At 38.9% G+C, this 26472-nt stretch overlaps 1 protein-coding gene across 1 annotated transcript in view; it reads left to right on the top strand.

Moving 5' to 3' along the window:
- The window catches only part of PIK3C2G (phosphatidylinositol-4-phosphate 3-kinase catalytic subunit type 2 gamma), a 211250-nt gene that overhangs the window by 161697 nt on the left and 23081 nt on the right, over positions 1-26472 (top strand). The window contains exons 27-30 of the mRNA XM_052790705.1: positions 5861-6053; positions 6625-6746; positions 11072-11180; positions 19464-19539. Of these exons, the coding sequence (XP_052646665.1) occupies positions 5861-6053; positions 6625-6746; positions 11072-11180; positions 19464-19539 (500 nt within the window). The remainder of the gene's footprint in view (positions 1-5860; positions 6054-6624; positions 6747-11071; positions 11181-19463; positions 19540-26472) is intronic.

Below are 26472 nucleotides of genomic sequence, written 5' to 3'. Positions count from 1 at the left end.
ATGTTTAAATAAGGGCAGAACATCAGGCTTTGTGTCTAGCAGTATTTTAACTTCTGAAAAGTGTATCCAGGCACTTTTCAAAATAAAGACTTTGGGATGGTATGATAGCCAGATCCATGCAGAATATACCTCTCTGTATAAGCATTTTCCTACCTGCCCCCAGGAATGTTAATATATTGAGATTTTTGTGAGCTTTCCATTACCTACATCATCTTTATTCCTGTTCTTCAGAAAATTCTTCCCTACCTCCTTGTTATACAAAATGTCTGGGTGAGAAAGGAATCCAGTAACACACTTCTCATGGTCACTCTGCAGCTTATTCCTGTATCATTTTTTCAAGCTGTACTTAGAAAGCCAAAGAAATTGAAAGTTCTGATTATTAGCATAACTTCCAGTAGCTCTGAAATCCTTCACAATTTGTAGCTCCCTTTTTCTTCATAATTACTTCCAAAAACACTTTATTGTTTTTAAAAAGTTCTTTTCTAGACAAGGAGTGTGGTCATTGGAATGTTAAACACTGCCAACCGAAAGTTATTTCTTGTTGTAAGTACAAGGTAGTTATTGTAATCTTTCAGATTCAATCATATTAATGTATCTGCTGAAAACCCCAATCTTCTGCTAGTGGAAATAGGAGAACAGTATTTCTCTCTATTTCTGTAGAAATAGGTTGCTTTTAGCAATTGTCTGAGTTTGGTTTGAGCAATAATACTGACATTGACTCTGCCGTTGTTTAAAAACAACATGAAATGATGAATGATGTCACAAATATTCCTGGCAAAACAATGTTAATTTGTTCTTTGCCATCACCTTTTTAGCCAGCAGAATAATGCTACTGGAGTTTGGACTGTAACATACTGACCCCTTTCAGGATCGTAAAGCATTCTGCCTTTTACCAAATTCCTTTGCTCTAATTCTTGATTTAAGACATGTTCAACAATCAGTGGTCTCATTTGTGTACTGTATTCTCACATTGGGTCAGTTCACTGTTATGAGCTGATGAGCCTCAGTGTTAAGCCTCACAGCTTACAGCCTTCTGGAAGGTCATACCCTCAGATCGTGGATAAACAAGGCAGCAATTGAGAGTTAAACAAGAGTTTCTGTGTTTGCTTGTCAGTTCTGTGCACCTAGTGCCAAATGAAACATCATTGTCTCTCCAGCATCTGCCCTGAACTCAGTTTGATCCTTGAAACTCAATTTGATCCTTTCCCCTCCCTCCTTTCCTCTTCCCCTGACAACACAGTTTTACCAGAAACTGGAAACCCATCTTACCTCTGGATATAAATTTCCTCTTTGGTTTTCTGCAGATGTCTTCAAATGTCAGCATGGTGTGGCATGCTGCCTGACATTTTTAATGTGCCTGTAAAGGAATGTATATTTAAAATTATTTTTAAGGCATTAAAGTTAGCCTAATGCAGTGAATGGAGTTGATTTCAATTGATTGCAGTATGCAATCTAGCCCACTCATAGAAACCCATGAATAAGAGATGCACAGTGGATCTGACAATTACCAGCGAAGTGCCATTGCATATCTTCAGCAGCCTGATTGAGGGGGGTGCTGCTTGGGTCAGCTGCTGCCTTTACTTATTTATTAACAGAATCATTTGTTAGGTACCTGTCATTGCCCAGGTCAAGCATATCCACTCCAAATCACAAATGCCAGCAGTTGCAAAACTGGACAATTCACAGTAACTCCTAATCTCAAACTGATCAGCCAATCCCTCTTTCTCAGGTGGCTGCAGAGATTCCAGCAAGAAATCTCCCAAACAGCTGAAACACCAGTGAAAGCTGGTGACTTCTGAAAAGGCATAGACAAAACTACAGTACTAAAGTTTCTTTCAGTGGCATTCAAGCAGTTTATAAAGATTCTGGTATATGTGTTTCAAAGGAACAGAAGATGGATTTCCTCCTTGAATTTATGTTGTTTGAGGCATTCATACTGTTGTACAAACCCCACATGCCACCAGCTCAGGGGAGAGGAATGTCCTCTGTCCTGGGAGAGGCACATAGGAGGACTGGTAGGGAAACTAGGCTGGAATATGCACTTCAGGAGAGTACCTGATGTGTTCAGCCTGTGGGATCAGAATTAGACTGAAAGTAAACATGTATTTTAAAGCCTAGCAAAATCAGGGGAAAAAAGAATATGATTATTGCCTGTATACTATCACATATATAGGTATTAAACTGAACGGTTATCACTGCTGTACACACAAAAAATATCAACTGTCCATGAATTAATGCTGCTAAAAATTAGAAAAGGTATGTCCCTGAAAGCAGTAATATTCTGGAAAAGTCTGTTAAGAGCTGCTGGGGGCATACTACCCAACTTGTTTTAAAATGGAGCCTGATAGATTCATGGATGGAAAATTTGGATATAAATGAAGCACCATGTTCGTTAACATCTGAGAATCCCATGAAAATAAATTTTGCTCATTATGCTGTAAGTTATTTTCAGGCCTGTATGGAAATGAGAAGCAGAATGCCATCAAGAATGATAAAATTATTCTGAAGTTTGAGGTGAATATTTGTTATTATATATACCAAGACTAAGATCTGGATAACTAGTCAGTAATAATGAGTGTATGTGCTCTTAAAAGGCTGCGGAGAAAGGCTGGTGTGTCCAAAAAGATCTAAGCACCAGACCTCAGAATACCTGTCCCATAAGAAATGTCTACTTCCTAAAAATCAAGGCACCAACTATCACTAGTCACTCTTGAAGACATTAGCTAATCTTTTCATCCATCTCTGTTTACACAAGCAGCCAATCAGTCTGTGCATGTTTTACCTGATACCATAATTTGACAGTTCTGTAGAAAGACTGTGAGCCAAATCTGAAATTCAAAGCCAGTTCAGCAGGTGGAAAGCAGAAAGTCATTACTTTTCAATAATCCCGGATGCTTAATTCACTTTTCTGAGAAGTAGGTGAGACACCAATCTGTGTGGTAAATGGATATTGTCATGTGGAAAAAACCACATTTTTCTGCCTGAAAACTGTGTGTTAGCAATATTGTGATTCACGATTAATGTTACTCTAGTTAATGACAGTTTCCTGTTTTCTTCTGATTAACCTGTGCCTTTGATGCCCTTCGTATAGGTCACTTCAGTTTTTCCATCTATAGACCATTAGGCACTAATTCTCTAAGCAGCTTGGGCTACCAGAGCTCTGAAATAACTAAGAAAGTTGTTGTCATCTTTGTGAAGGCAGAGTCACCTTTAGGAACAAAGATGGTAACGGCCCATAGAGCAAGAAGATCTCAGCAATGAATACCCATGACCTTACCAACTTCTTTTCCTATGGCTAAACTTAACTGTGGCTGTAGAGAAAAGAAAGTGTACGGGGATCTTGGAGAGTTCAAGGAGAAAGTTCCACCACTGATCCTTAGCATGAACTTTAAAAATGCTAGCAGAAAGGGGAATCAGATACCACAATGTGATAAACTGGGTCAGTGAACTAATCCATGCCAAAAATAAACTGCAAAATTAAAAAAGATAAGACACATGGGTTTGATGTACCCTACTGCTCTATACATAGTTAGGAACCAGCTTTTGGGAAGCTGTGGGAAAGAGGGTTTTCTTTAGCCAGTTTGCCCTTGAAAGAAAGTGCAGAGCGCCGTAACCAGAGTTGTTCTACCTTGCTGTGAAGACACGCTCTGAGATGTCACCGGAATAGCAAAGAGGCCTTTTCAATCCGTTGTTGATAACATGACATAAGGTTGCTTAATGTTCTCTATTCTAACAGAGAGGACTGCATACAGAGAAAACAATATCGAGAGAGGGAGAAAGCAACATATACACCTGTTTTTTATTTTGTTTTAAATGTAATCATTTAAAATAACTTACAGGGAAAATCTGCAACGATGACAACAAAAGCCTCTGTTTAGGTTTAAAGTGTGTGATTAGCAATCTAGGTGTTAAAAGCATTTTAGAAGCTTAATGGACACATGGAGAGAACAACAACCCATTAAAATATTGAATTGTTTAAATAGTGCTATTCTGGTATCAGCTGTTCTGCATAGTGATGATGTCTGAATTAATACTAGTTTATAAGCAGAGGCCTGCTTTGTGTGAGTTAAAATGCACTGGTTTTAGCTGCAAAGTTAATATGCCTCATAGTAATATTGCAAATTCCCTAACTGCTTTGCTATAATATGGCCCAGTTACAGATTCTATAACCTAAATCATGTCTCAGTGACTTAGGAAGTTTTTAAACTATGCATTAAATTAAATACATAGGAGTTAAAAAAGAAAAGTTCACCACAGATACAACCTAATTAATCAGCACTGAATTGATTTTGTACTAATGCTTTGAAATGAGATTTGTTTTCTTGTTTTCCATTTGAGTGTTAATTTGTGTCATTTATTAAATAGTCTGTATGCATTTCTTTCTGGAGAATGTAATTAATAATTAAGATAATTAACTGAATCAATTCAGAGATACCTTTCCTTGTATTACATTAAGAAAAACATATACGTCTTCTTCCCTGAGTTTAGTATGCTTGATTGGTGTATGATAAATTCACACAGTATTTTGATTGAAATTTCAGTTTGCGGGGGAGCGAGCCAGGGAGCTATCTGCAGCTAGAATGTTCTTTTTGGTGTGGTTGCAACTATGAAGCTACAGACTTTTGCCAGAACATCTGAGATCATGAAAATGAGGCTAATGCCATGAATGGAGTTGATTTCAGTTGATTGCAGTATGCAATCCAACCCGCTCACAGAAACCCATGAATAAGAATTTAATTTAAAATGACAGGTGAAGCATTTGCTCAGCTTTGAACAGGGGATGATGAAGGTGGTTAAGGGTATTGTCAGCCCCATAAGCTAGTTAGACATAGTCCAAAACTGGAAGGAAAAAAAAAAAAGCAACAAAACAAAAAAAAAGAAGAAAACCCTGTCAATTTGGTAAAGGTTTGCTGCTATATGGCCTGAAACTAATGGGTGGTTGTTCTATAACATGAGAACCTATCCAGAATATCTTCAGAGAGCTGTAGAAGTAAGCAGGGAAATAGAAAAAAAATTAGCATCACAAGTTAAATAGATCTTAACCAGCAAGTGAATTCAAGAGGGCAAGTGTTTTCTTATGAGTACTGCATCTTACTCTTCAAAGACCAGTGATTATCTTGTAGTGTTATGTCTCAAGTTAAGTTCACTTTGATGTTAACACATGTTTTCAGTACATATCTACATGTATATCTAGTTTTTTATCTATTTTGTCTTTTCTGATGAAGGATCTTAAAACTCTAGGAAATTAGAAGTGTGTTCTGGCTCCCCTTGCACAGGGATGAGATGGGGAGAGCTTGGGGGAGAAAATTTCTCTTTCTTTTTCTTTTCATCTTAAGCAGCTCCACAGGGATAGAGCTTTTAAGAATTGGGTAGAGAATTTAGCAACACATGATGCACAGCTAAATCATGAATAGAATGCAAGAGCCTTGTGCAAACACATGTAAGTCCATGTGAGGTTAGTATAACCCAAAAGAAAATGCTAGGGCAGTCTCCCCTACCTGTTGAAGAGAACACATGTCGCTCTACCCTGGAATTCCTCAAAACACACATAGAAATATCCTGTCCGTCTCTATCATCTGAAAGAAGGCTGACGTTATCCAGCTCATGAAGAGCAACTACCCCAAGGTAAGCCATGAGACAGGCTATGGCAAGAGCACTCCTTTAAGCAGTGGAGCTCAGGGGCTGGATATGCTGTATTGCTGCAGATAGCAGTGACTGGTGTGTATGTGGGTACATGTTCATGTGAGGTAGGTTTTAGGATTTGGGGTTTTTTGGTTCTTGCATCCCTGAAACCAAGGATCAAGAAATGGAAACAAAACAGCTGCATAAATAGTGCCTCTTCTGTTTGTTTGTTCTTCAGGAAAATCAAGGAAAGTTTGGAGTGCTTTCCTGTTAAACTCAATAACTTGATCCACACACTTGTACAGATGTCAGTGACAGGCTCTGCAAAACCTCCAGCTCCAGAGACGATCCCCCAAGAATGGATGATGCTGGATGCAGAGAAGTCAATCGCAAGAGCCACCATTTTGGGGTTCAACAAAAAGTCTGAGTCCGTATGTATTATGTTCTTTGCTTGCCCTCATTTGCCTTGATCTTTAACGACTCTTCTGTGAGCTTATATAGTCTCCCTCCTCCTTTATAGAAGATGTGTGTGTGGCACATTAAAAGGATCACAGGATGAACGCAGTGCCATAAGCAATGAGCTACCCGAGAGAAAGAACACCAGGCAGACAGCTATTAGCAGGGAGCCATTAAGGAGAACAGTTCATGCCCTATAGTGAAAAATAAATCAAGAGCTAATTAAAGCATCCAGAAGGAAAGCATGGCACAAAATTAGGAAGCCTAATAGAAATCGGAGGCTGTTATATGATGCTTTAATGATGCATTATTAGTTTTCACACACTGCAGTGATCTTTCAGTGTTTGAGTTGTATGCTATCCAGGCAAGTTTCTCTTTCTGTGCAGCAAAGACTATAAATTACAAACTGAATTCTCTGGCACTTGGCACTACATTAAAGAAAAGTTTTTCTTTGTTAAAATCACCCTATATTTCCTCTTTTACATTTTTTTTTAATGTGCCTCTCTGATCATTTCTCTTTCTGCCTCTCCCTTTTCCCCAATACAGCTATATCTAGTCCAGGTGGTGCAAACCTGCAATGTGGTCACTTTTGTGGAAAAATCATTCGACCAGTTCTCAGAACTTCACAGCCATCTCCAGAAGCAATTTCCGTCACATGTCCTCCCAGAGTAAGGCAGCATATTAGCGAATGTTATTCTGCTGTTAAATGGTTCTCTCTGTGCACAGATAAAAATGTGAGAAAATGTACGGCAGACATATTTTTAGAAACGCAAAAGCAATGCAACATGTTCTATCAAGCCTTCTATTCAGCCCCAGAAGAAACTGAATCATAGGGCATTGTGCCAGTCTAACTTTTATATATTTTATTGTTCCTTTTTTAATGGGAAAAGGGGGGAACAGCTTGGGCCTGACCCAGCTATTCCTGAAATCAAAGGGTAAGTGGTACTGACTTCATTAAAGGCATGATAGGGCCTTTGGTAGTTTTTATTTTCTGCATGACACTGATCAAAACTTTTAGCAAAATCCATATATTAAAGCAATGCAGGAATGTTCACACTGGGTCAGAACAGAAACAAGCCCATCTCTGACACTGGCAGGTGTGATCAACCTTTTTACAAAAAGATGCACATACTCCCCAGCTGAGAAATCTAAAATAATCTTATGTACTATCCTGGCCTCCAAAACTGATACATTGTGCTTTGCATCATTCAGTTTAATATCTCTTGAAATATATGCTATCATTAGTTGCAATAATTCTGAATATTACTTTTTATCCATGTGCATGTCTGTTCCTGCTTTTCATATTCTGAATCTGATTTCTTCACAGTTTCCTGGGACAGTGAGTCCCATGGTTTATTTCTGTCTTATGTAAAACAGCTTTGCCTTATGTAATGATTGTCCATTACTTTGGTAAGACAAGTGGAGTTACGTATTCTACAAATATTATATACATTATACTGCATACACCATTGAGAACAAAGTAGTCCTCTCTTACACAGCCACACTGACTCACCTGATACAAACCGCTCTTCAAGCTCAATCTACAATAAAACATAAAGCTGGCCAAAAAGGCAAACAGTTTGCTTGAACCAAGCTGAGATTCAAGTGATATGCTTGAAAAACAGAAAGGTCTTTGAGGTTTGACCTGAAGTAAATAGCCATAAACAATGTGGTTTTGACTTAAAAAATAAAGTCCACAAATTTCAGATCCAAATTTGATATTCCCCCAAGCTTGTGAGAGGCATTCAGTTAAATGGGTTTAGGTTAGTTAATTCCAGAGAATCTTCCTCGTACCTGAGGGGATTTTAATTGACTGCAATTTGACTCATTATGACTGGCTCACATGAACTGGTTTGCAGCAGTTGGTGAGAATCAGAATTTTACTAAACACTGAAAGTGCTTGAATCGTGGTTTTGATTTGGAGATATTTGCATGCTATTAGGTTGTAAAATAAAATACCTATTTATGATTTTTTCCTGTGGTGAGCAGAGCCCTTTGAAGGAAAATATATTTTTCTTTAGAAACGTATAGGCCTCAGAAACCCTGTAGTGAATTTCAAAAATAGTACTAGCCATTTTTCAGATAAATCTACTTTTAATAAAATCCCTTACGACATTTTCACTGCAAAAGAGAGTTCCAGAACTCACAGTGGGTTAATCAGGATATACTGAGGCAGTGTCTAAGAGCTCCAGAGCTTTATTGTCATAATTTAGTCCCAGCAGTAACCTGTCACTGTATGATCTTTCCCCAAGACTGCGTTAAAGTAATTAATTTTATGATGTTTCTTTATATGTATGTTCTTTAATGTTAAAGTTTTGGTTTGTTTTCTAACAGAACTTCATCAGTTTGAGGCTTTTCATGTATTCTGGATTTTATTCTAATAATGAAAACCTAATTATTTCTTTATAGGAAGTTATCACTGAAACTGCCGTACCATATCAGACCATTAGTCTGCCTGTGTGTTACAAAGCTCCAGCGCTGGCTAGTGCCAGATGCTTCAAAGGAAGGAAATAGTCTTGTTCCATAATGTAACCACAAAATCAGTTTGAAAATGTATGATTTAAAAGTAAAATGTCTAATATTACTAGAATAATTGGAACTGCTAAGAGAAAGGACTTGGTTACTGCTTTGTATTGATTCATGAAATTGTATATATTCATGTCTCATTAGGAGGAAATAATGCAATATGAGTCTGCTTCATACAAGCGCTAAATACTGGCTATATTGCAAGAAACTAATGGCAAAAGCTCAGAGTCCTCAGCATCTGAAATTTTGCTATTGACATGTAAACATTCAGCCCATATTTATAAGTCAAAGCACAGCTGCCTCAAGCAAGCCCTTGCACTCTAGTACATTCCTTCTTGTTTGGTTTCAGACAGAGTATTAATTGTGTTTAATTATTGTTTTTTAAAAGGCCAAAAATCTTTTCACCCAACAAAGAATTTAAGTGATGTAATTTATACACAGAATGTGGTTCAAGCTAATAAGTAGGAAATGGAATCTGCTATGCAGGATGTTTGCACGTGGTGCAAGTTTATATTTTTCTGGTCTACTTAAGGTAGATACAAAGCTCAAAATCAGCTTGGGAAGTTAACTTTTTCTAACACAAGTGTGTTCACCAGTGCAAAGTTAGTTTCAGCCATAGGCGCAATTCTGCAAAAACATGAAGGCCTTTTAAAGAAGTGTTCAGTAATACCACAAGGTTCATATTGTTCTGCACTGCAACAGTTATTGGTGCTATCAATCAGCAGTTTCTCTGTCCTCTGTTTGGCCACTGTGCTTAGGATGCATCTTCTGAGGGCCTACGTTTTACAGCCAGAGTCCTCTCTTTGTGTTATACAGCCTAATTAATTTTAAGTTGCTTCCAAACAAATCCTCCATACCATCTCTTGAAAGAAGTCCTTTTTGTGCACTGGAGGAACCCAGAACATTCACAGGCTATCTATGTGTGCCAAATGACCTGGGCTCTATTTTTATCTGTGCAGCTCATATATGTCATGATCCTGGATCATATCACTTCCGCCGCCTCATTATGTGTCCTGCCACTGTAATTTTGCGAGGCAAGAATCGCCTCTTACTATTCATTTGTGCAGCACCTTAACTGAGCCCTGACCTTTCAGTGCTATAGGCAAAAATAATCAAAAGGTCATACATACATACAATATGCTGCTATCATCCTGGCCCCTTGCTGGTTTAATTGCAGACTAATTTATACCAGTGCTGAGTTTTTCCTCACAGTATTACACAGTTGCCTCTCAAAAGGCTGGCCAAGTGTCTCTTTTCAGTGTATTGCACTGCTAGATGGCTCTTCAGTGATTTCTCTGAAGCCTTCAGATATCTCTTGAGATCCACTGGATAAACAAGGTGGTACCAGAAAAAAAATAGGTTTGTAAACAAGACATGGTTAACTATTTACAGTGGTGGTGTAACACGAAATACAACCAGATCAAAACTTCTACCTTTCTGTATCACATAGATTAGAGGATATAAAGCATAATATTAGATATGAATCCCAATATTAGCAATCCATATCACAAAACCCATTACATGCAATTTAGCACAGATCGCTTTTCTAATGCTCCTTCAACCTGAGAGAGAAATAGTCCTTGTCAGGGCAAGGTTAATATAAATTGATTATGTGTATTGTTAAAAATCTAACCTTTTGACTGATCTAATGTGCGTTGTCTCTAAAACGCAAAGATAATTCAAGTAAGAAAAATGTGGGGTTTTGACATTTTCCATCACCAAAGCATTTGAAAATTGACATAAGGCCATTCTATGCATATGTGGTTTATTTACTAAAATGAAATTAAATTTATCTTAATAAAAATTCAGCAAGAACATTACTATTACTATTATTATTGTTATTGCTTTGGTTGGGATTGATTTTGTTATTGTGATGATCATTTGCTTTCGTACATTGCTTTTATTATACTAGTGCCTGATATTACATATGGGATCAGGGACCTGCTCTGAAAAACTTATCTACACTCTAAATAGCTGAGGTAAAAAAGCAAGCAATGATATATTCATAAAATGTCATGTTGTTGCTGTAAGGCTTTGATATTCAATATTCTGTGGTACGGGTTTGTATAGCATGAGCCCTGGGCTGAGATTTGTTGTGCTCTGCACAGGGCAAAAAATGGGGAGGGTAGTGTTTTCCTGGGATCATAAAGGGCCAATTTTTTTAGAGGTATTTAGATACCATAAAATGCAAATAAGTGCCTTTTAGGGTTTTGTTTGTTTGTTTGGTTCGTTGGTTGGTTTTTTAATTAATGATTTAGACAGAAAAAGGGGTACAGTATGAAACAGAATATCAGCAAATTATTAGAACCACCGGAGTCAGAAGGTAAACAGTCCTCTGGACATGGTACCCAACCCTTCCCCTACCTGCAAAACCTCTTAGAAAGTGGTAACTTTCTTCTGTTAAGTAGAGCTGGAAATATCTCCAGCAAATACAGTACAAGTACTTACAAATATTCTTCTTTTGCAGGTTTCCCCCCTCATGGCATTTACCTTTTACAGATCTTGAACATAAAAGAGTGAAGGATTTGAATCTCTATCTGAAGCAGCTATTAAGTGGATCCAGGAAACTGGCTAATGTGAGCACTTCCAGTATTTATTTTATTTGCATATGACTTTTAGCAGCATTGTACCAAAAGATTCAGGAAGCTTTCCATGGCCTCATTAAAAAAAAAAAAAAAAAAGACATAAATGACGCATTTTCTAATGGAGCCATTTTGAGATCGAGCCATTGTAGCATTCATCAGAACTTAAGACAAAGACAAGAATGACTGAAAAATAGTTTATTAGACCTGGCAGGGCATTTTTCAAAAAAACTTTCCTTCCTTTGCTGCCATCCAAAAGTAGTGATTTACTGAATATTTGACAGTAAGGAGTAGGTTCTGAGGAATGCAATGTCTAAAAAAGAAGTAAGTTTTGAAATATTGAAAAGTCTGATTTTGACAGTTTTTAAATGAAAAGCTCCATTCTTTCAGCCCAGAAATACTCTTCATTTCAAAATTTAGTTAACATGTAGAAGAAATTGTTTTGCAAACATAAGACCAAAACCAGAATGTTTCAATGTTATCAGAATGATACATTGTGTCCGTTGAAATTGGTGGTTTGCCTTTTTTTTTATTCATTATTGTTTTCTGAGATTTGATGTTCTCCTGTTTCAAAATGGAAAGTTGAAACAGTAACAAACACTGACTCTTCATTGTCTGGCCCAAGACAAAGCCTTCTGCAGCTCAGCATCGTAAAAGCCAGGGCTAAGAGCAACTAACAGGCTCCATGCACCCTGGGAGAATGTTAAATCATTATGCTGTGTCACTTTGGAAATTGAATGATCAATTACTGATAGTGACACCAGGGTCTGAGAGAAAGGAGCATCTTCCAGTGACCGGCCGTTGTCAAGAAAGCTGTCAGACAGGAAAAAACAGTGTTTTACATTAGATCCTAGGCTTATGTAGAGGCTAGTAAATTCAAGGGAGCCAAGGCACAGGCTCGTGCATTGACCCTGGTGTTTCACTGTTGGCACGTTCTCTAGCAGATCTTGGGCCTCTGCCAGGTGACCCATGTCATGTCCCATGGCCTCAGGGCCATAGCACAAACTGGGGCCAGTTCGGTTTAATAGCGTAGGCAGTCTAGGATGCCAAAAGAGGGTATGACAGGATGGTTTTTCTCCAAAACTTCAAACATCTTGCAGGAGGAGAAAAATGTTTGCTGCCTAGCTATATATCTTTCCCAGCTGTGACTGTGTAATGGAGATTAAAGAGGAAATTGTCTATATGTAAAACAAACAGGAGTTTTCTTATTAATATGAACAAAAATTCTGTGCCCTGAGTTGAAATTGAGAAGATTTCCAGAGGACAGGTAATATCTGTGTCACAGAGTTACACTTAATTTCGTACAGACAGCTGACTTGGGTGTTTGGCTCCCTTGACTGACCTTGCCAGATAAACTGCACAAGTTGGGGTTAATTGTTGTGCAATTTCTGTCATTCACGTTAGGGTCATGGGTTTATTTTACATTAGCGCCTTTTGGTCACAGTTGAGGAAAAACTGATATAAGCCAGTGACCTAGAAATGAAGAGCTCTGTATCTTCTGCTGTGCTCTGGGCTGCTGTAAGGTACATGGATTTTCAATTTGGGCCAAGCACTGCTGTGTAGAAGCCTAATCTATGTCTGAAAAATTAGACGGCTTAAAGCCCTGGGATAGTAATAAAAACATTTCCCAGTCACGCACAGAAGCTCTCTTCTCCCTCCTGCTCTGTGAATGGGCTAGTAATCAGCCAGAGCATGCTGCCTTCCAATGGGCTTCCTAATGCTGCTTCTGCTCCCTTTATGGCCCTGCAGCACGCACCCATGGAGCTGGGTGAGTTCTCCCAGCACGCTGCTGCTGGGACACAACCATGACTAGGGTATTCAGAGGGAACTGTGGACAGATCTGCTTGGGGACCCATGCTGGGGTGGCTCTGAACCAGGCCAGTGGGGCTATTCAGCCATGCTGGACTATGCAGTTGCTGTTCCAGTTTGGTACAGCCTATAATGCTGAACCATGAGGAGAAGCAAACAATTTTGCACCTAAGAGGGCTGCACAGCTACTGGTGTGCTAGACTTGGAGGGCACGATAATAAACAGAGTAATGAGCAGATTGTTTCCAACTGTAAAGTGGTATTGCATGGAGGAAATCATCTTGCTTACCACCATGCAGCTAACCCGCAATTCTAGATGATAACCGTTAAAGTTATTGATACTCTATAAACATTGAATCATTATTTTTACTTCAATATGCTTCTCCTGCTGGGAGATGTGAGAAATTTAGAAAATACTGATGTGTCCTGACCCACTTAGAACAAGGAGACCAGTCAGTGGGTAATTTCCTTTGTATTCCCAGCCGAAGGCTTCATTTTACTTTTCCCTTTGCTGTGACTCTTTTAAAAGTGTCATGGTGTCTTCTTGGTTTTACTCTGAGCAGAAAGCCAAGCTAGGAGGCTTTCTTGATAAAAATAAATACAATTATTTTGTCTGTGCCTTGGACAGCTTTGCAGTCAAATTTGTCCTTTTTCTTAAATTGCTAGGAAGCCTGACCAAAACCATATAGTGGTTGCCTGTTCTCAAGGATTACCAAACTGTCATTCCTATGAAATAGTAAAACTATGTAGGAATAAATAATTAATTCAGAAATTTGTGAAGAAATCTTGTAAGAGCAGATGCCTGTAGAGCAGGGTTCCCTTTACTTTATTGACACAGTCATTTTTTTCTGCTGAATCGTACCTGTATGGTATCGTAGTTATATTGTAGCTGTACAGTATGCTGGAGTATTGTCTGAAATGGAGAGAAGAGCTTTTATTTCATTACAAAATACCCTTGCTATCCCTGTAAACACATTACCCTGATTGACTAGACACCGGTTTAAGCTCTGAAAAGTTTAGTCCCATCCGCACAGGACTGTCTACACGCTTGGTTCTACCAATTAAGTAATTAAAAATCCTAGAAATAAAGAAAGCATTGAATTATATCCAAATTCCTTCCTCAGTCATGCCTTAAGTGCATGCTTTTTAGTCCAGATTAAGTTCTGTTTGTGAAAATTGTGTTATAATTAAGAGTAAGTCAGAATGTCACTGACCTTTTCTGCTAAGTGGTTTGAACAAAGGAGGAGAGGTAGAAAATAGTTGCCTTCTCATTTGCACTGTAGCTCAAATGGAATTAAATGTTTCTTTAAACCCTTCTTTAAAGAATAGAAACTTCAAGCCACCTTTCTCTATCTCTGAATTTTAGTATTAGATCCAATAAATGCAGAAACATCAACTGATGGAGATATTTACTGTTGGGCCAATTTAAATGCTTAAATGTGCTCACACCCATCCCATTTTCTAAGTCTGTGGTTTACTTTGAGCATAAGCCTTATTCATTGACTTCCTTACAGACCTTTGTTGAAGAGTTGCCTAGAATAGTGCTTTTCCTAAATTCAGGTTAACACTCGGTTATAAGTAACTACGCCACCAGGCTATATACATGAACAACAAGCTATATTCATTAAATCAGTCACTAAAATGCAAAAGTTGATGCACCTTCGTTGTCATATTGAGTCATTTAGGACAGGATCAAAAACAGGTTTCAGCACCTTTTTTAGTTTCATTCTACTCCTCCCAAACCAGTGGCAATATATGCGATCACACCATAAGAATATTTAGTTTTGTGCCAGTTGCACCATTGCTGGCTGGTTCATCAGCTGCATGCGTTGAAATGCATGGGTCTTGTAGATCAGCAATGCAATATACTCAACAGTGTTTAGACTCCTGGAGTTTTGCTTCATTAAAAGGCAAAACAACCAAGTGGTGCCACCAATAAAAGGTGAAGCATCAAGAAACAATAAATTGAAGGCTGGTAACATGGAGGAAGACAAAAATATACATTATCACAGTATAAATCAAATTTGTGACAAAAGGCAGCTGCTGCTAACCACTTTTACATTTTTCTCTATTTCACTCAACTCCATCTGAGCGATGGACTGAATGGATATTGCAGTCCAAATCTCATAACATATCATATAAATTAAGGGTGCCCTCGTGGCTTGTCATTTTACTGCTGTATTTGTAGGAGGGATGTACTCTCCCTGGGGACACAAAAGCAAGGTAAGGCTCCATTAATTTAGTCTGCCCTGGGCCCTGGTGTCAAACAGCAACATTCACAAAGCTGAATGTCTTCATGCTTATCTTGAAAAGACAACTAGCACCTGGCTTGGGCATTACAAGTGAAAAATCTAAAACTGAACCTAAAGCAATGTTTTATATAGCAGCTGTGTGCATTTGATACTATCAGCCAGCTAGTGGCATTCTATGGATAATCTTCCTATCTCTCATCATTTAAAGGAGGTGGCATTTAATTTGTGGATACTGTTATTGATAACACAGCTCAGACACTAGATGTATTTACTGATCTCGCAATACTACGCAGCCTTAAATAAACATGTTATTTGTCCTGCATCTTTCACATAGATTGATTTTGTGTACAAGTTCAGTGGGCTTGGATGTTTGAGGGAGCTTGTTTATCATGATGGAGGGGGTTGGCAAACATAATAGTAAGTGCAGGTGCACCGTAGGCTAATCAGTAAAAAGAAATGAAGCATGTTGGGGTTTGACTCTATAAAAATTTTCTAAGTATCCAAATTAACTAGGGACTTTGGGGCCAAAGATAAACCTAGAGCAAACAGGTAAGCAAACAGTGACAGTGTATCAGCAATGGATAGGTTCTATAAACAGTTTTATGGTGACTTATAGGCTGTGTAAAAGGGCTTTAAAAAGGATGTAAATGGAAAAGATTGTAAATTACATTCACTCATTTTGAAGCATACAGTGAAAACCAGGACCACAGTGTTGTTCTAGAGTGACTAATGTTTTACACTATAAAAATAATCGAGTTTGATAAGAGCTTCCCATATTTCATTTGTATTTTATTCACTGGCGCTACTTGGGATTTGCAGAGGTGAGAAAATAGCTCCCACAGTGCCCGTATGGAGGTACATAATGCAGTGGTACAAAGTGCACCTGAGGTATGTGGGTCCCTTAAACTCCCACCACTCCCGTACTGCTGCAGCAAGGCATCCAGCGGAGCCAAAATGAGGAGGGTTCAAAGTCCTCTCTTTTCTGCTGTCCTTTCCTGAAGTTATAATAGCTGCAGCAAGGTCAGCTTTTTCTGGCTTTTTTTCTTTCCTGCTGATTCTCCATCCTGTTAAAGTATAACAGGTGCATGGGTGTTCTCTGACCCCAAATCTACTCTAACACAGCTGAAAAGAAAGCTGAAAGCAGAGGCAAGGCTGCTTTTCTTTTTAATGAAATTAAATCTGGCTGTGTTTATCTAACAGCAGAGTGCTTTTCTAGTTAGTCTCTGATGGAAAGCAGTAGACAAATTGTACCATGCTACAGTGGTGCAGGGCTCTGCCAGCTCCCCCAGTGTCACTGAAATTACTTATTTCAGTTGTATCCTGGTGTAAGTGAAGGTGGAATTTGTCCCTTTTGAGATTAATGGCTGGAAAAAGGTCATGCATGAGTTCTAGCCAGACCAACACTGATGCACCCATACATACCTGGCTGCTCCCCAATAGGCTGATGTTATTGAGTGACCTGAAAAAATATCAACATTACCTATTAAAGATTGTTGTCTTATTAGGTAAGAATGGTTAGACAAATGATAGGTGGCTTTCCTAAAAATCCCTAAATGGACAGTATTTTAGGGAATTTTCATTTACCAATTTAAAGAATTCCAGAGGAAAAAAGGGGAGGTGAGTGGTTGTGGTCATCCTCAGTGCCTGCCTATCTGCCAAGACTGTCACAGGGTCTCTAAGATTCCCACCTATGGTCACATATTTGTAATAATTGCTTGTTTAGAAGTGGACTCTATCCACCGAAATAGTGTGCTTTTGATTATACATATGTTCAAAGCTCTGATGTGCCTGTTTCCATTTAGCAGTGTAATTAGATGCGTGCTTGACTCTAAGCATACACTTCAGTCCCACTGACTGGAGTCCAATTGATTGAAGTCCCATTGATTTAGGAATCACCTGAAAGTTCAGCATGTGCTTTGGTGGTCTGCTGACAAAGGGTGAACTTAAGAAGGTGCTTAACGCACTTTGCTGGTGGAAATCTAAATGGTGGACTCCTGCAGCAGGCAGATTAACACAGTTCAGGGAGAAATCGCTGTCTTATGAATAACTGTCTGCAAAATGCTTATTGCCACAAACACGTAGGAGATCTCTCCAATGCTTTTGATGCACTTTGCCCTGGATAGACTGCTACATCTGCCCTTGCAACATGACCTGTTCAGTTATGGTTTTGCATTCCATTTACCAGTATGAGCCTCCCTGCTTCCCCACATGCTTCAATACCTGTTGAGTATAATGGACACACGGACAGGGGAAGGTTTGTAATCAGTGCTGTGGCACCAGCAGTGTACCTGCCTGTCGTGTTCATGCCTGATGTAAGATCTGCACGAGTTCCACTTCTGTACTTAAACCAAATGTCATTTTTTTTTCAATGTTGTCTCCTTTAGAAATGAGAATTTGGAACTATCGCCTGAAACAATCTTTGCACCTCCTGTTTACAAACCATTCTGTTCATATATTTCCATTTATTGCAGAAAGAGTAAGTGGAGAGGAAGCAGAACACCAGGCTGCTCAGTGTGGAATTTTTTATTTCTCTTTCAAGTCAGTTAGTGTATCCTTCCTTCCCTTCCTGCCCACTTCTCTCAAGATCTTTGCACTCAAAGGGCTACTTAAGTTTCTCTGCTTATTTATGCTGTCAAATAAAGGCTGAGCTGCCAAAATACACTCTTTCAACCCTTGAGATTTCCTACACTTGGGGTTTGTACTGAAAAAGCAAATGGACGTCCCACGGGGAATAACTCGGCTGTTTAAAGCTACTGAAAGCTGAAGCAGGTGTATGGGCTTTCCCCTGTAAGCTGTCTTCATGAGATGAGAGAATAATTAGTCATGCTCAGAACAGATAGGTGTATTGGAAGTCCACTAGTAATACCTTAAGGATTTGTCATTCTATTCAAGGAAAATAATTCTGTTGGTTTATCCTTTTTTTTTTTTCCTGATTTTTCTTTTAAAGAAAATATCAGTGTGGGAGGAAAAACTCCAGAGTAGAATGAAAAATAAAAGGCAACTGCTAAAATAAATCCAGATTGCTAAATCTTATCTCTATGCTGAACATACGCATTTTGTTCCTCTGTCTGCTGTAACCACGTTAACTCCTTACTATCTCCGTTTGTCACTAAACCTGCCTTTTCTTTTTTCCTTGCACAAATCATGCCATATCTTGTCAAATTGAAACAAGACAAATGCTACATGAAGTACATTTTGCTGATAAGAGACACATTATTTTCCATGGCCTGGAAAAAAACAATGGTGACATTTTAATGATAGAATTTGAAAAGTCTCTTGTTCTACCCATCCATTACAGTGTCAGTCCAAGTAACATCAGTATGAATGTAGCAATTCTAACCGTCTTAAAGAATGGCCATTCTGAAATACAGCTTTATGTAAAAGCTAATAAAATGCAGTTACTGTCCACCTTTGATTCAGAATCATGAGTCCATTTCAGAATTCACATTTTTATTGCCTTGCACAATACTCAAATCTGGGGATTTGGTTTATTGTTTTAATTCTCTACAGCTGAATGTAACTACCTGTTATATATGTACACTAGAGCAGTACAGGTCAGTACATAAAAATAAAAGTTATAGTGCAGTACATAAGGTGGATTACTCTTAAACAGGATGGCGAAATATGATCATCCCTTTCAAGCCCCATTGGTTTCTGGTAGGAGTTAACGGTATGGAGCTTTTCAGTGTGAGTGTCCGTTAAGCTGCCATGTGAGGGAGGTATGCACAATATCTAAGCCTCACGGAGGCACACATTAGGTCGGATGCTTGGGGTCGGTCCTGTGCCAAGGGCGAATTTCATGCTGACTACACAATACACAGTAAAGATGTTCTCCTGCATTTGTTTCACAGATGGGCTGCTCTGTAAAAGTAGTTGCAGCTGCTAATACATATCTCGAGACACTGGAGATCAAGCAAGAATACAAATCTATGGCCCACGTGGCACATTGCTGTTTGGAAGCGTGTTGACAGAAAGGGGCCAGGTAGGCACTAAGGCGGCATCCCAGAGCCAGTGGTAAGGGGCACCACTGTCTTCCCAGTGCCTGAGTAGAAATCTTTCCCTGGGGCCTTGCCCATGATCAGAGGGGAAAGGCTCCCCTTTTTTGCTAACTCCAATACATACGTTAGAAACCTACCAGCGGTCTGCTCGGAGGGGCATAATTTAAGGAACAGCGCACAACATATGATATTCCCTAAAGTATTTTTATTTTCTTTCAGAATGAGCTTGTACTCAGCTTCTTCTTGAATTGGTCCAAAAATACCTTGGCAGAAGATTCATCGTCCGTGACCTTAGGTACGTGGATTACCAATCTTATTTGGTTTTGAAGAAGGACTTCTTTAATAATATTAAATATAATAATGCAAAGGTGAGTCTAAAGTGTTTAGGTGGCTTTTTTTTTTTAAGATATAAAGATACCAACAAGTAATTCCTGATTTCTCAAGGTCTCTGAAAATGTATTAGTAATGTGACCTGTAGTTTTCTTTCACTTTGACATATTCTCCTCAGCCTTCTTTCATTTCTTTTTGAATAAACATACCTATATGCAAAGGAAAAGTTTATTTACACAAACTGTGGCAGGTTTCTTGTTTTACAAAACAAAATCTTTAGAGAAGAATCTGCAGGAAAGGATCTGAGTCATGACAAAGCACAATGTGTGCTTGAACAAGCGAAGAAAATTAGGGACGACTTCTAAAGTCATTTTCACAATGAGTGGAGCAGGTAAATAACAGAACATTATGTTAATGCCTAGGCATACATTATTAATGATAGTGAGTGGTAATTCACTTCTTACTAAATGAGATTCTGCATTGTTCCCTTAGCCTATCTAAATACTTAACCCATTTCCCTCTTCTGTCCAGCACCTAATTTAATCTAATCTCTGGTATTACAGCATTAAGAGCCAAAGCATAAACCATAAAATGTAAACTGTGGATGTTTATTGTCTTCCACTGCACTGGTTCTGCACTGAAAATAATCTTCCATAGTCAGTTTTTAGGCAAAATAAAATCTCATAAAGAAGCCTGCAGCTGCACTCTGCACCACAACAATTCAGCTGGTTATGTGCTCCAAGTGATAGGATAGTTTCCAAGATCACCAGTTATCCACATTTCAGAAAGGAGCGGAAGTATCTCTGCATATTTAGTTTGCATGTCCATTAAATTAATTTAATCTCTCTGCAGACAGAGGCTTCATTATCTCTTTTACCGGGACCATTTTTTTTAATGCATCAGAACAAGATAAATCCCATTTCTGGCTTCTCAGCCTTTGGAAGATTCCCCCTGTGTAGAGTTTATTTGATTAGGGCATGCCATTATCATATTAAATCCATTATGACTATTGGAAATTACTAATGGTTGCTCTAACTTTTACAAAGGAATGAGGAGATAATGCAAAGATGTCCTAGGTGCTAGGAATATCAAGGCTAAATCTTGTCACAGAAAATCCAAACCAGAGTTCAAATGTAACATGTACTCTGGATCTGTGGGCTGCCTTACTCTGTAGGCGTCTTAACCAAAGATGCAGATGTGTGAGAGTGAGCTGAGGCATAAAGGAGTTAAAGTCCCAGGTCTTTAGAAGGATTTTGACATTTCACTAATATTTAGGTGCCTAATTATTACAGAGAATCTGGGTGTAAAAGTCTTATGCAAAAGTATGAACTGAGTCTGTAATAAAGCTGAGAAATAAATTAGTCTCATAATTCCTACAGTGGTGTCCTGAGCCAATAGAGTGTGAAGGGTAAGCCCTTTATTTTTGTTGTCAATGACATCAAAATCAGAGAAGAGAATAAAGAAACAGAGGTAAAAATGTGTTTGGTGGGCGTTTGATGAAAGCTGTGTGACAGGTAACCCAATCTGTTGCTTCACTATACAGTTAGTGGAGGTGAAGGTCACAACGTGGTCAGAGGAGATTAATGTGTCTCTAGCCTCAAGCATTATGGTTACAGAGGGATTCATTTTTTCCTGCTCAGGAACTCTGCCTTTTAAAGTTTGGACACTTCAGTTCTAGACTCAGGGCAAAACCTTAGTTTAACACAGGAGGAAAAAAAAAATAAACAAGCAAAAAAACCCCATCTGCCTTTGGCCTAGAAAATTCATGACTCTCATTTATTGATAGAATGCCAGTAGCACACAAGGTCCAAGTTAGGACCCAATGAGTTTAGACTCCATAAAAACAGAGAACAAGAATAACGGGCTGAGTCCCTCTGGGTATGGCACCACTTCTTGTCAGCAGGGAAGGGAATGCACCTGGACGACAGTCGATTGCAATGAACTGGGGAAGCAGGTGAGCTTAGCTGTAAATGAGCTAGCTCAGCTATCAGAGGAAGACCAGCCATGCAAGTGCTAATTACCCACCTGGAAAATTATTTTCATATATGTTAGTCTATGCTTCACCCCTCCTTGTTGGAGTTAGGCTGCTGCCATACCCTACCTAGCTCAGATTTTTTGCTGCATGGCATTCTGTACTTTATTATCATCTGTCCTGTGAGAAGGAGAAGACACAAGTGTAGCTAAGGCAGGAGGTGGCTGATCATGCCAAGCTGCCAGGTAGCAAAAAAGGAGTTGCTGGGAAGAGCACAGTGGCCCTGGAGGCTGTTGCTTGCTGAGGGTGCCCTGAAACACTCTTGATTTGAAAGTAAGCCCTGTGGTAATGCTATAGTCAGTCTCGGGCAGGAATTAAGTTCACTGAGCCTGCAGGAGAAAGGCAATTTCCATGAAAGAATACATCCTTCCCCCACAGCTTTTATTGTTTTATGAGCTCATAAGGGCCTTAACTTTCGCCTGTTTTGAAGAATAACTCAGGTTTAATATGGGCTGTAGCTTTCCATGAATCTGGTGATTTCTCTCTCGGCCTTTACACAAGCAAATCATCTTTCTCTTAGTTAGGATCAATATAAAATAAAATGAATGACCAATAGAAGCAGGTTATGAATTTTGATCAAGACAGCATCTTTCTCTTAGACTGCTTTAATTTATAAGTGTTGTAGGTAATTACACTTACTAAAGTAAAATAAAAATTAAAATTTATGAATTCGTACTGTGCTCCTAGCAATGAAGAGATTAAAAATCAGTGCTAAATTTACTTTGACATGAATACTGATTCAGTAGTCCCAGTGGGGTGAATTCTGAATTATACTGAATATTGTCAGCATTTCATTATACCAAGCTCACTACAAGGGAGTGAGAGCAGATATCAGGAATGATTTCACAGACAGCTTTTTATAAAGGCCCTTTAAAAAAAGGAAGAAAGAAAATCTATCAAAAACATTTTTATATCAATCTTGTTTATTTTTCTTCTCTTGAGTTTATATCTCCTGAAAATATTAATAATTTTAGACTGTTTTGTCAAAGTTATGAAATCACGAAGTCTTTGCTATTGGTTATAACAGTGCACAACCCAGGCCTAGTTCTAGCATGTTTAATTTGATTAGCGCTCCATGCATTTCAATGGGCTTCTGTCCATTTAGTGAGGTAGAGAAGCTGGCTCTGTGTCCTTCTAAAGGAAGATCCAAGCTTTCCAAATAGCCTATCATATGGTATGCCTCTCCATGCAGAATTGCAGTTCTCATGAATAGTCTCTGAGTAGGCTATTTTGCTCATGTTACATAGCGTTTCAATCTGCTGCAGTTGCTCATTCTCAGTGTAAAGCTTTTGCCACAAGTTGCATTCCTACTTTAGTTGCATTTAGGCTGTTTTGCTGGCCATAAGCACCTCTTGCTGGCTTGTGGGATGAAACCAGTGAGATAGTCAGTTAACGTATTTACAGCTGACTATCTGCATTTGGGTACATTGGAGGCTCATAAACCCAAGCTGTAGCTAAAGCAGGCAGATGGTTGGCTTGGGGCATTCAACCCTGGCCCTGGAAAACCAAACAGGTTCCAGTACCCTTTGATGCCAAATGTCAAAACAGGCTGTCAACAAGAAGAAAGGTCTAAGAAAAATCTGAGGGTGCAGAATACAGAATAATTCTTAACTCCCTAACGGTAGTGCTGTGACACTTAGTTAATTAGTGTTTTCACATTGCTTTGCAGTCCAGGTGTGAAATGCAATGTATTATTAAATTATAGTTTCCCTATTGATTTTGTCAGTCTTCTGTGTAGCTTCTTCCTTGCTGTTTATATTTCTCATGCATTGTGCAACGCGTAATGTAGAGCTTGTTTTAAAATGCTGCTGATGAAAACATTGCACAAATGACAGAATATAGAGCTGGTAGTTCTCCGACATGCTAGAAAAGACAATCTAGATAAAGAAAAGAACTGCATACTTGACTACTCTGAAGATCATTCCACCTTCGGTAGAAATTTGAATGCTAATTGCCTTAATTTTTTCATTCAAAAAGAAAAAAGGGCCCACAGTTTTCTAGTGTTATTGTCCTTGATGAAAGAGATTATAAACTGGCACTGTTTGTTTTTCTGCAAAAGGGGATTGGTGGCTGACTTCCACTGCAGAGTGCTGGGACGCACAGGCACAAGTCATATAGAAAAAGACTACGAGCACTCCAGGGTCCTCGTTTAGTACTTGACAGCTTTTGCATTCACACCAGTGAACGAAGAATCAATCCCTGGGAGGGAAATCTTGCTTCAGCTGAAGTCAGTGGAGCTTTGTCCTGTATCTACAACAGACAGCATTTGGTCTTTGCCTATAACAGAGTGCAAGTAGAGCATGACAGTTCCTAAAAATGCAGGGCCTGAGCTCAAGTCCATCTGCCCAACCTGGATAAACTGGAAGTAATTACTGTATGTGTATTTTATTATCATTTGAAGCTAAAATCACTTAGACTTCAAAGAGACTATGATTTAGCACTGAATCTGGGAAAACCTAAAATATAACAGCTGAGTGTAGCTAACAGTAACTGCCTTTAGTTATGAAATATAAGCGATAGAAGTTTCTTCCTTGTTTATCAGATTCCCCGCACTGTTGTTTTTTTTCTTTACTTTCCTTTTATTTTTTTGATTTTTTCCATTACTGCTCAATTTATTACATAGTAAGAGCAAATATTTTAGTAATAGCTGTGCCCATAGTGTCTGTTTCAGACTTCATTTTACATACTCAATTAGAAATGCAGTTTCCTCTCCCATGTTTTTCATTATTTTCAGCTTGGTTAGAAACTTATTTACATTTGGGTTTTTATAAATGAAAATGCCAACTCCCACAGAGAAATTCCTCGACTCAATATAAGTACTCACACTTTAAAAGTAATGCAGAAAAAAGCCCCGGTAATGCTGGTAGGAGAGAAAAGGCACTGTGTTCAGCTGAACTCTAGTGATGTAATTTAGCCTCTGAAATTTGTTGCTCTTGCTGAACCACTCAGGATGATCCACTACAAGTCACAAAATTAACAGAGCCCCACAAGTAAATTGTGCCCTTATGTTAAAACACAACTCCCCTTGTATTACCCTGTCTTTAATGCTCTAGGATTCTATCTTCCCTGTTGCAATGCAAAAGAAAAAGGTCCCACAACATAAAAAAAAAATATGGTAAAGTGGCTTTGTGTGGTGGGGGGAAGAACCGATTTTTGTGGGCTTTTTGTTACCCTGGAAAGAACTCAGCATTGACTGGTTCATGGAGTATTCATCCCCTGTCCTTATTTGCATGCAACAAGAAATGAAATAAGGTACAGTCTGGCTAAATGATTTGTCAAAGTTCGTAAAGGAGAATAACAAATGAAGAACTGCACCTCGGTCTTCTAAGTCCCAGCTTAGTGATTTCTTCATAAGATTTCAATTCTTCAAGAGTCAGTTTCAGGCCCTTCTCTAATTAGGGTGTGATTAAAAATGTATTTTTTTAGTCTCTAAAGGGAAGAAATGGGAGATGGATTCATATTCTAAAATTCCAGCCCAAACATCAGAATCTCAGAGGTGTTGATATCCAGGCTGCCTGGAAGAATTATATTATGGCAGTTGTACGTACACACTGTGTTATTTTTAATTCATTTGAATTCCTTTCCTTAGGATAAATGGCAATTGCACTAGCTCTCTGGCTGTCAGTAGTACATGACACCACTGTAATTCTATCTGCTTAGTGGTTATTTTAGCCTCTGTTCACTCCAGAGGTTACACATTTGGGTTCTTCAGAAAAACACAGCCAATGTGGCTTATTCATTATCACTTCCCCTCTGCTGCCTCCTCTGCTGAGCAACAGCGTAAAGGCTGAGTAGAGGGAGTTTGATTTCTTGCTTTTACAACCCTGGCTGTAAGAGCTCTGGTGCACATGTGGAAAAAAGAGAGCAAGAGTGTGACAGAGTGCACAGGTGTCTGCTGAAGCTGAAAGGAATATGTGGGAATCCTGCCTGCTATTGAGGATGAGCAGTCCTGATACTCTCTAAAAAGCCTCTTCTTGCTAGTGCATAACCCTTGTGTGTGATGGTAGTACTTTCATTCTCATGATCGTTTCTCATTCCTTCCACTTCTTAAAAGATACGTTTCTATTTAAAGAATGAATTGTGACTATATTGTTTTGTCATTATGTCACCCTGCGGTGGGTTTAAGGCTGGTGTGTCAGTGGCAGATCCCAGTGTGCTTGCAGGGGAGCAGGACTTTTCTGTCTGAGGTGTCAAGGTCAGCTACTTCTTTAACAGGGAGGCGGGCAGAACAGAGCCCAGCTCATGAGAGATCACTATTTTGTTGTAAGGTTAGCAGAACTGAGTTGTTCTTTTTCCAAGTATAGTACATATATAATACGGATTGTAATACAGCTTTGGTCTAATTACGTGAAGCCCTGTTTGCACAAGTAAAACCAGGCTAGTTCACACAGGCAGTGTTAGGACTGTCTTTGATGATGACCACGTGGGGAGAACCCCAGGTCTCAGACCAAGTGGTGCAAAATGGCTCATGTCTGCCCTGCTCAGGCTTAACGCTGCAAAATAAGAAGGTCAGATAGATACTGAGCGGAGGTTGTGTTCACCTAATATACTGTGGTAAAAGCCATCTGTATTTTCTCTGCTGTCTCTGGGGGGCAGGTAAGCCACATTACTTACCCAACTTCAAGGACACACCTTTTTGGCAGTGAAGACAGCTGGCTCAATGCCTCCAGCAGAAAGAAGGAACAGGATATGCTTAGTCATTTCTTCCACATTATGAGACTGATCCTTCTTGCCTGGAAACTGAAAAATGGGGTTTTTTTCAGTGGAAATGGAATGAAACTCTGTAAATGCATCTTAGTAGAAAAATCTATGAAAGCAATGAGTTGCATGAAAACCAGCCTGGAAAGGGAAAAATACAGAATGAGG

The sequence above is a fragment of the Harpia harpyja genome, chromosome 6, assembly GCF_026419915.1.
Source record: "Harpia harpyja isolate bHarHar1 chromosome 6, bHarHar1 primary haplotype, whole genome shotgun sequence".
NCBI lineage: Eukaryota > Metazoa > Chordata > Aves > Accipitriformes > Accipitridae > Harpia > Harpia harpyja.
The sequence above is the reverse complement of the archived record's forward strand: the minus strand, read 5'-3'. Positions and strand labels throughout refer to the sequence as shown.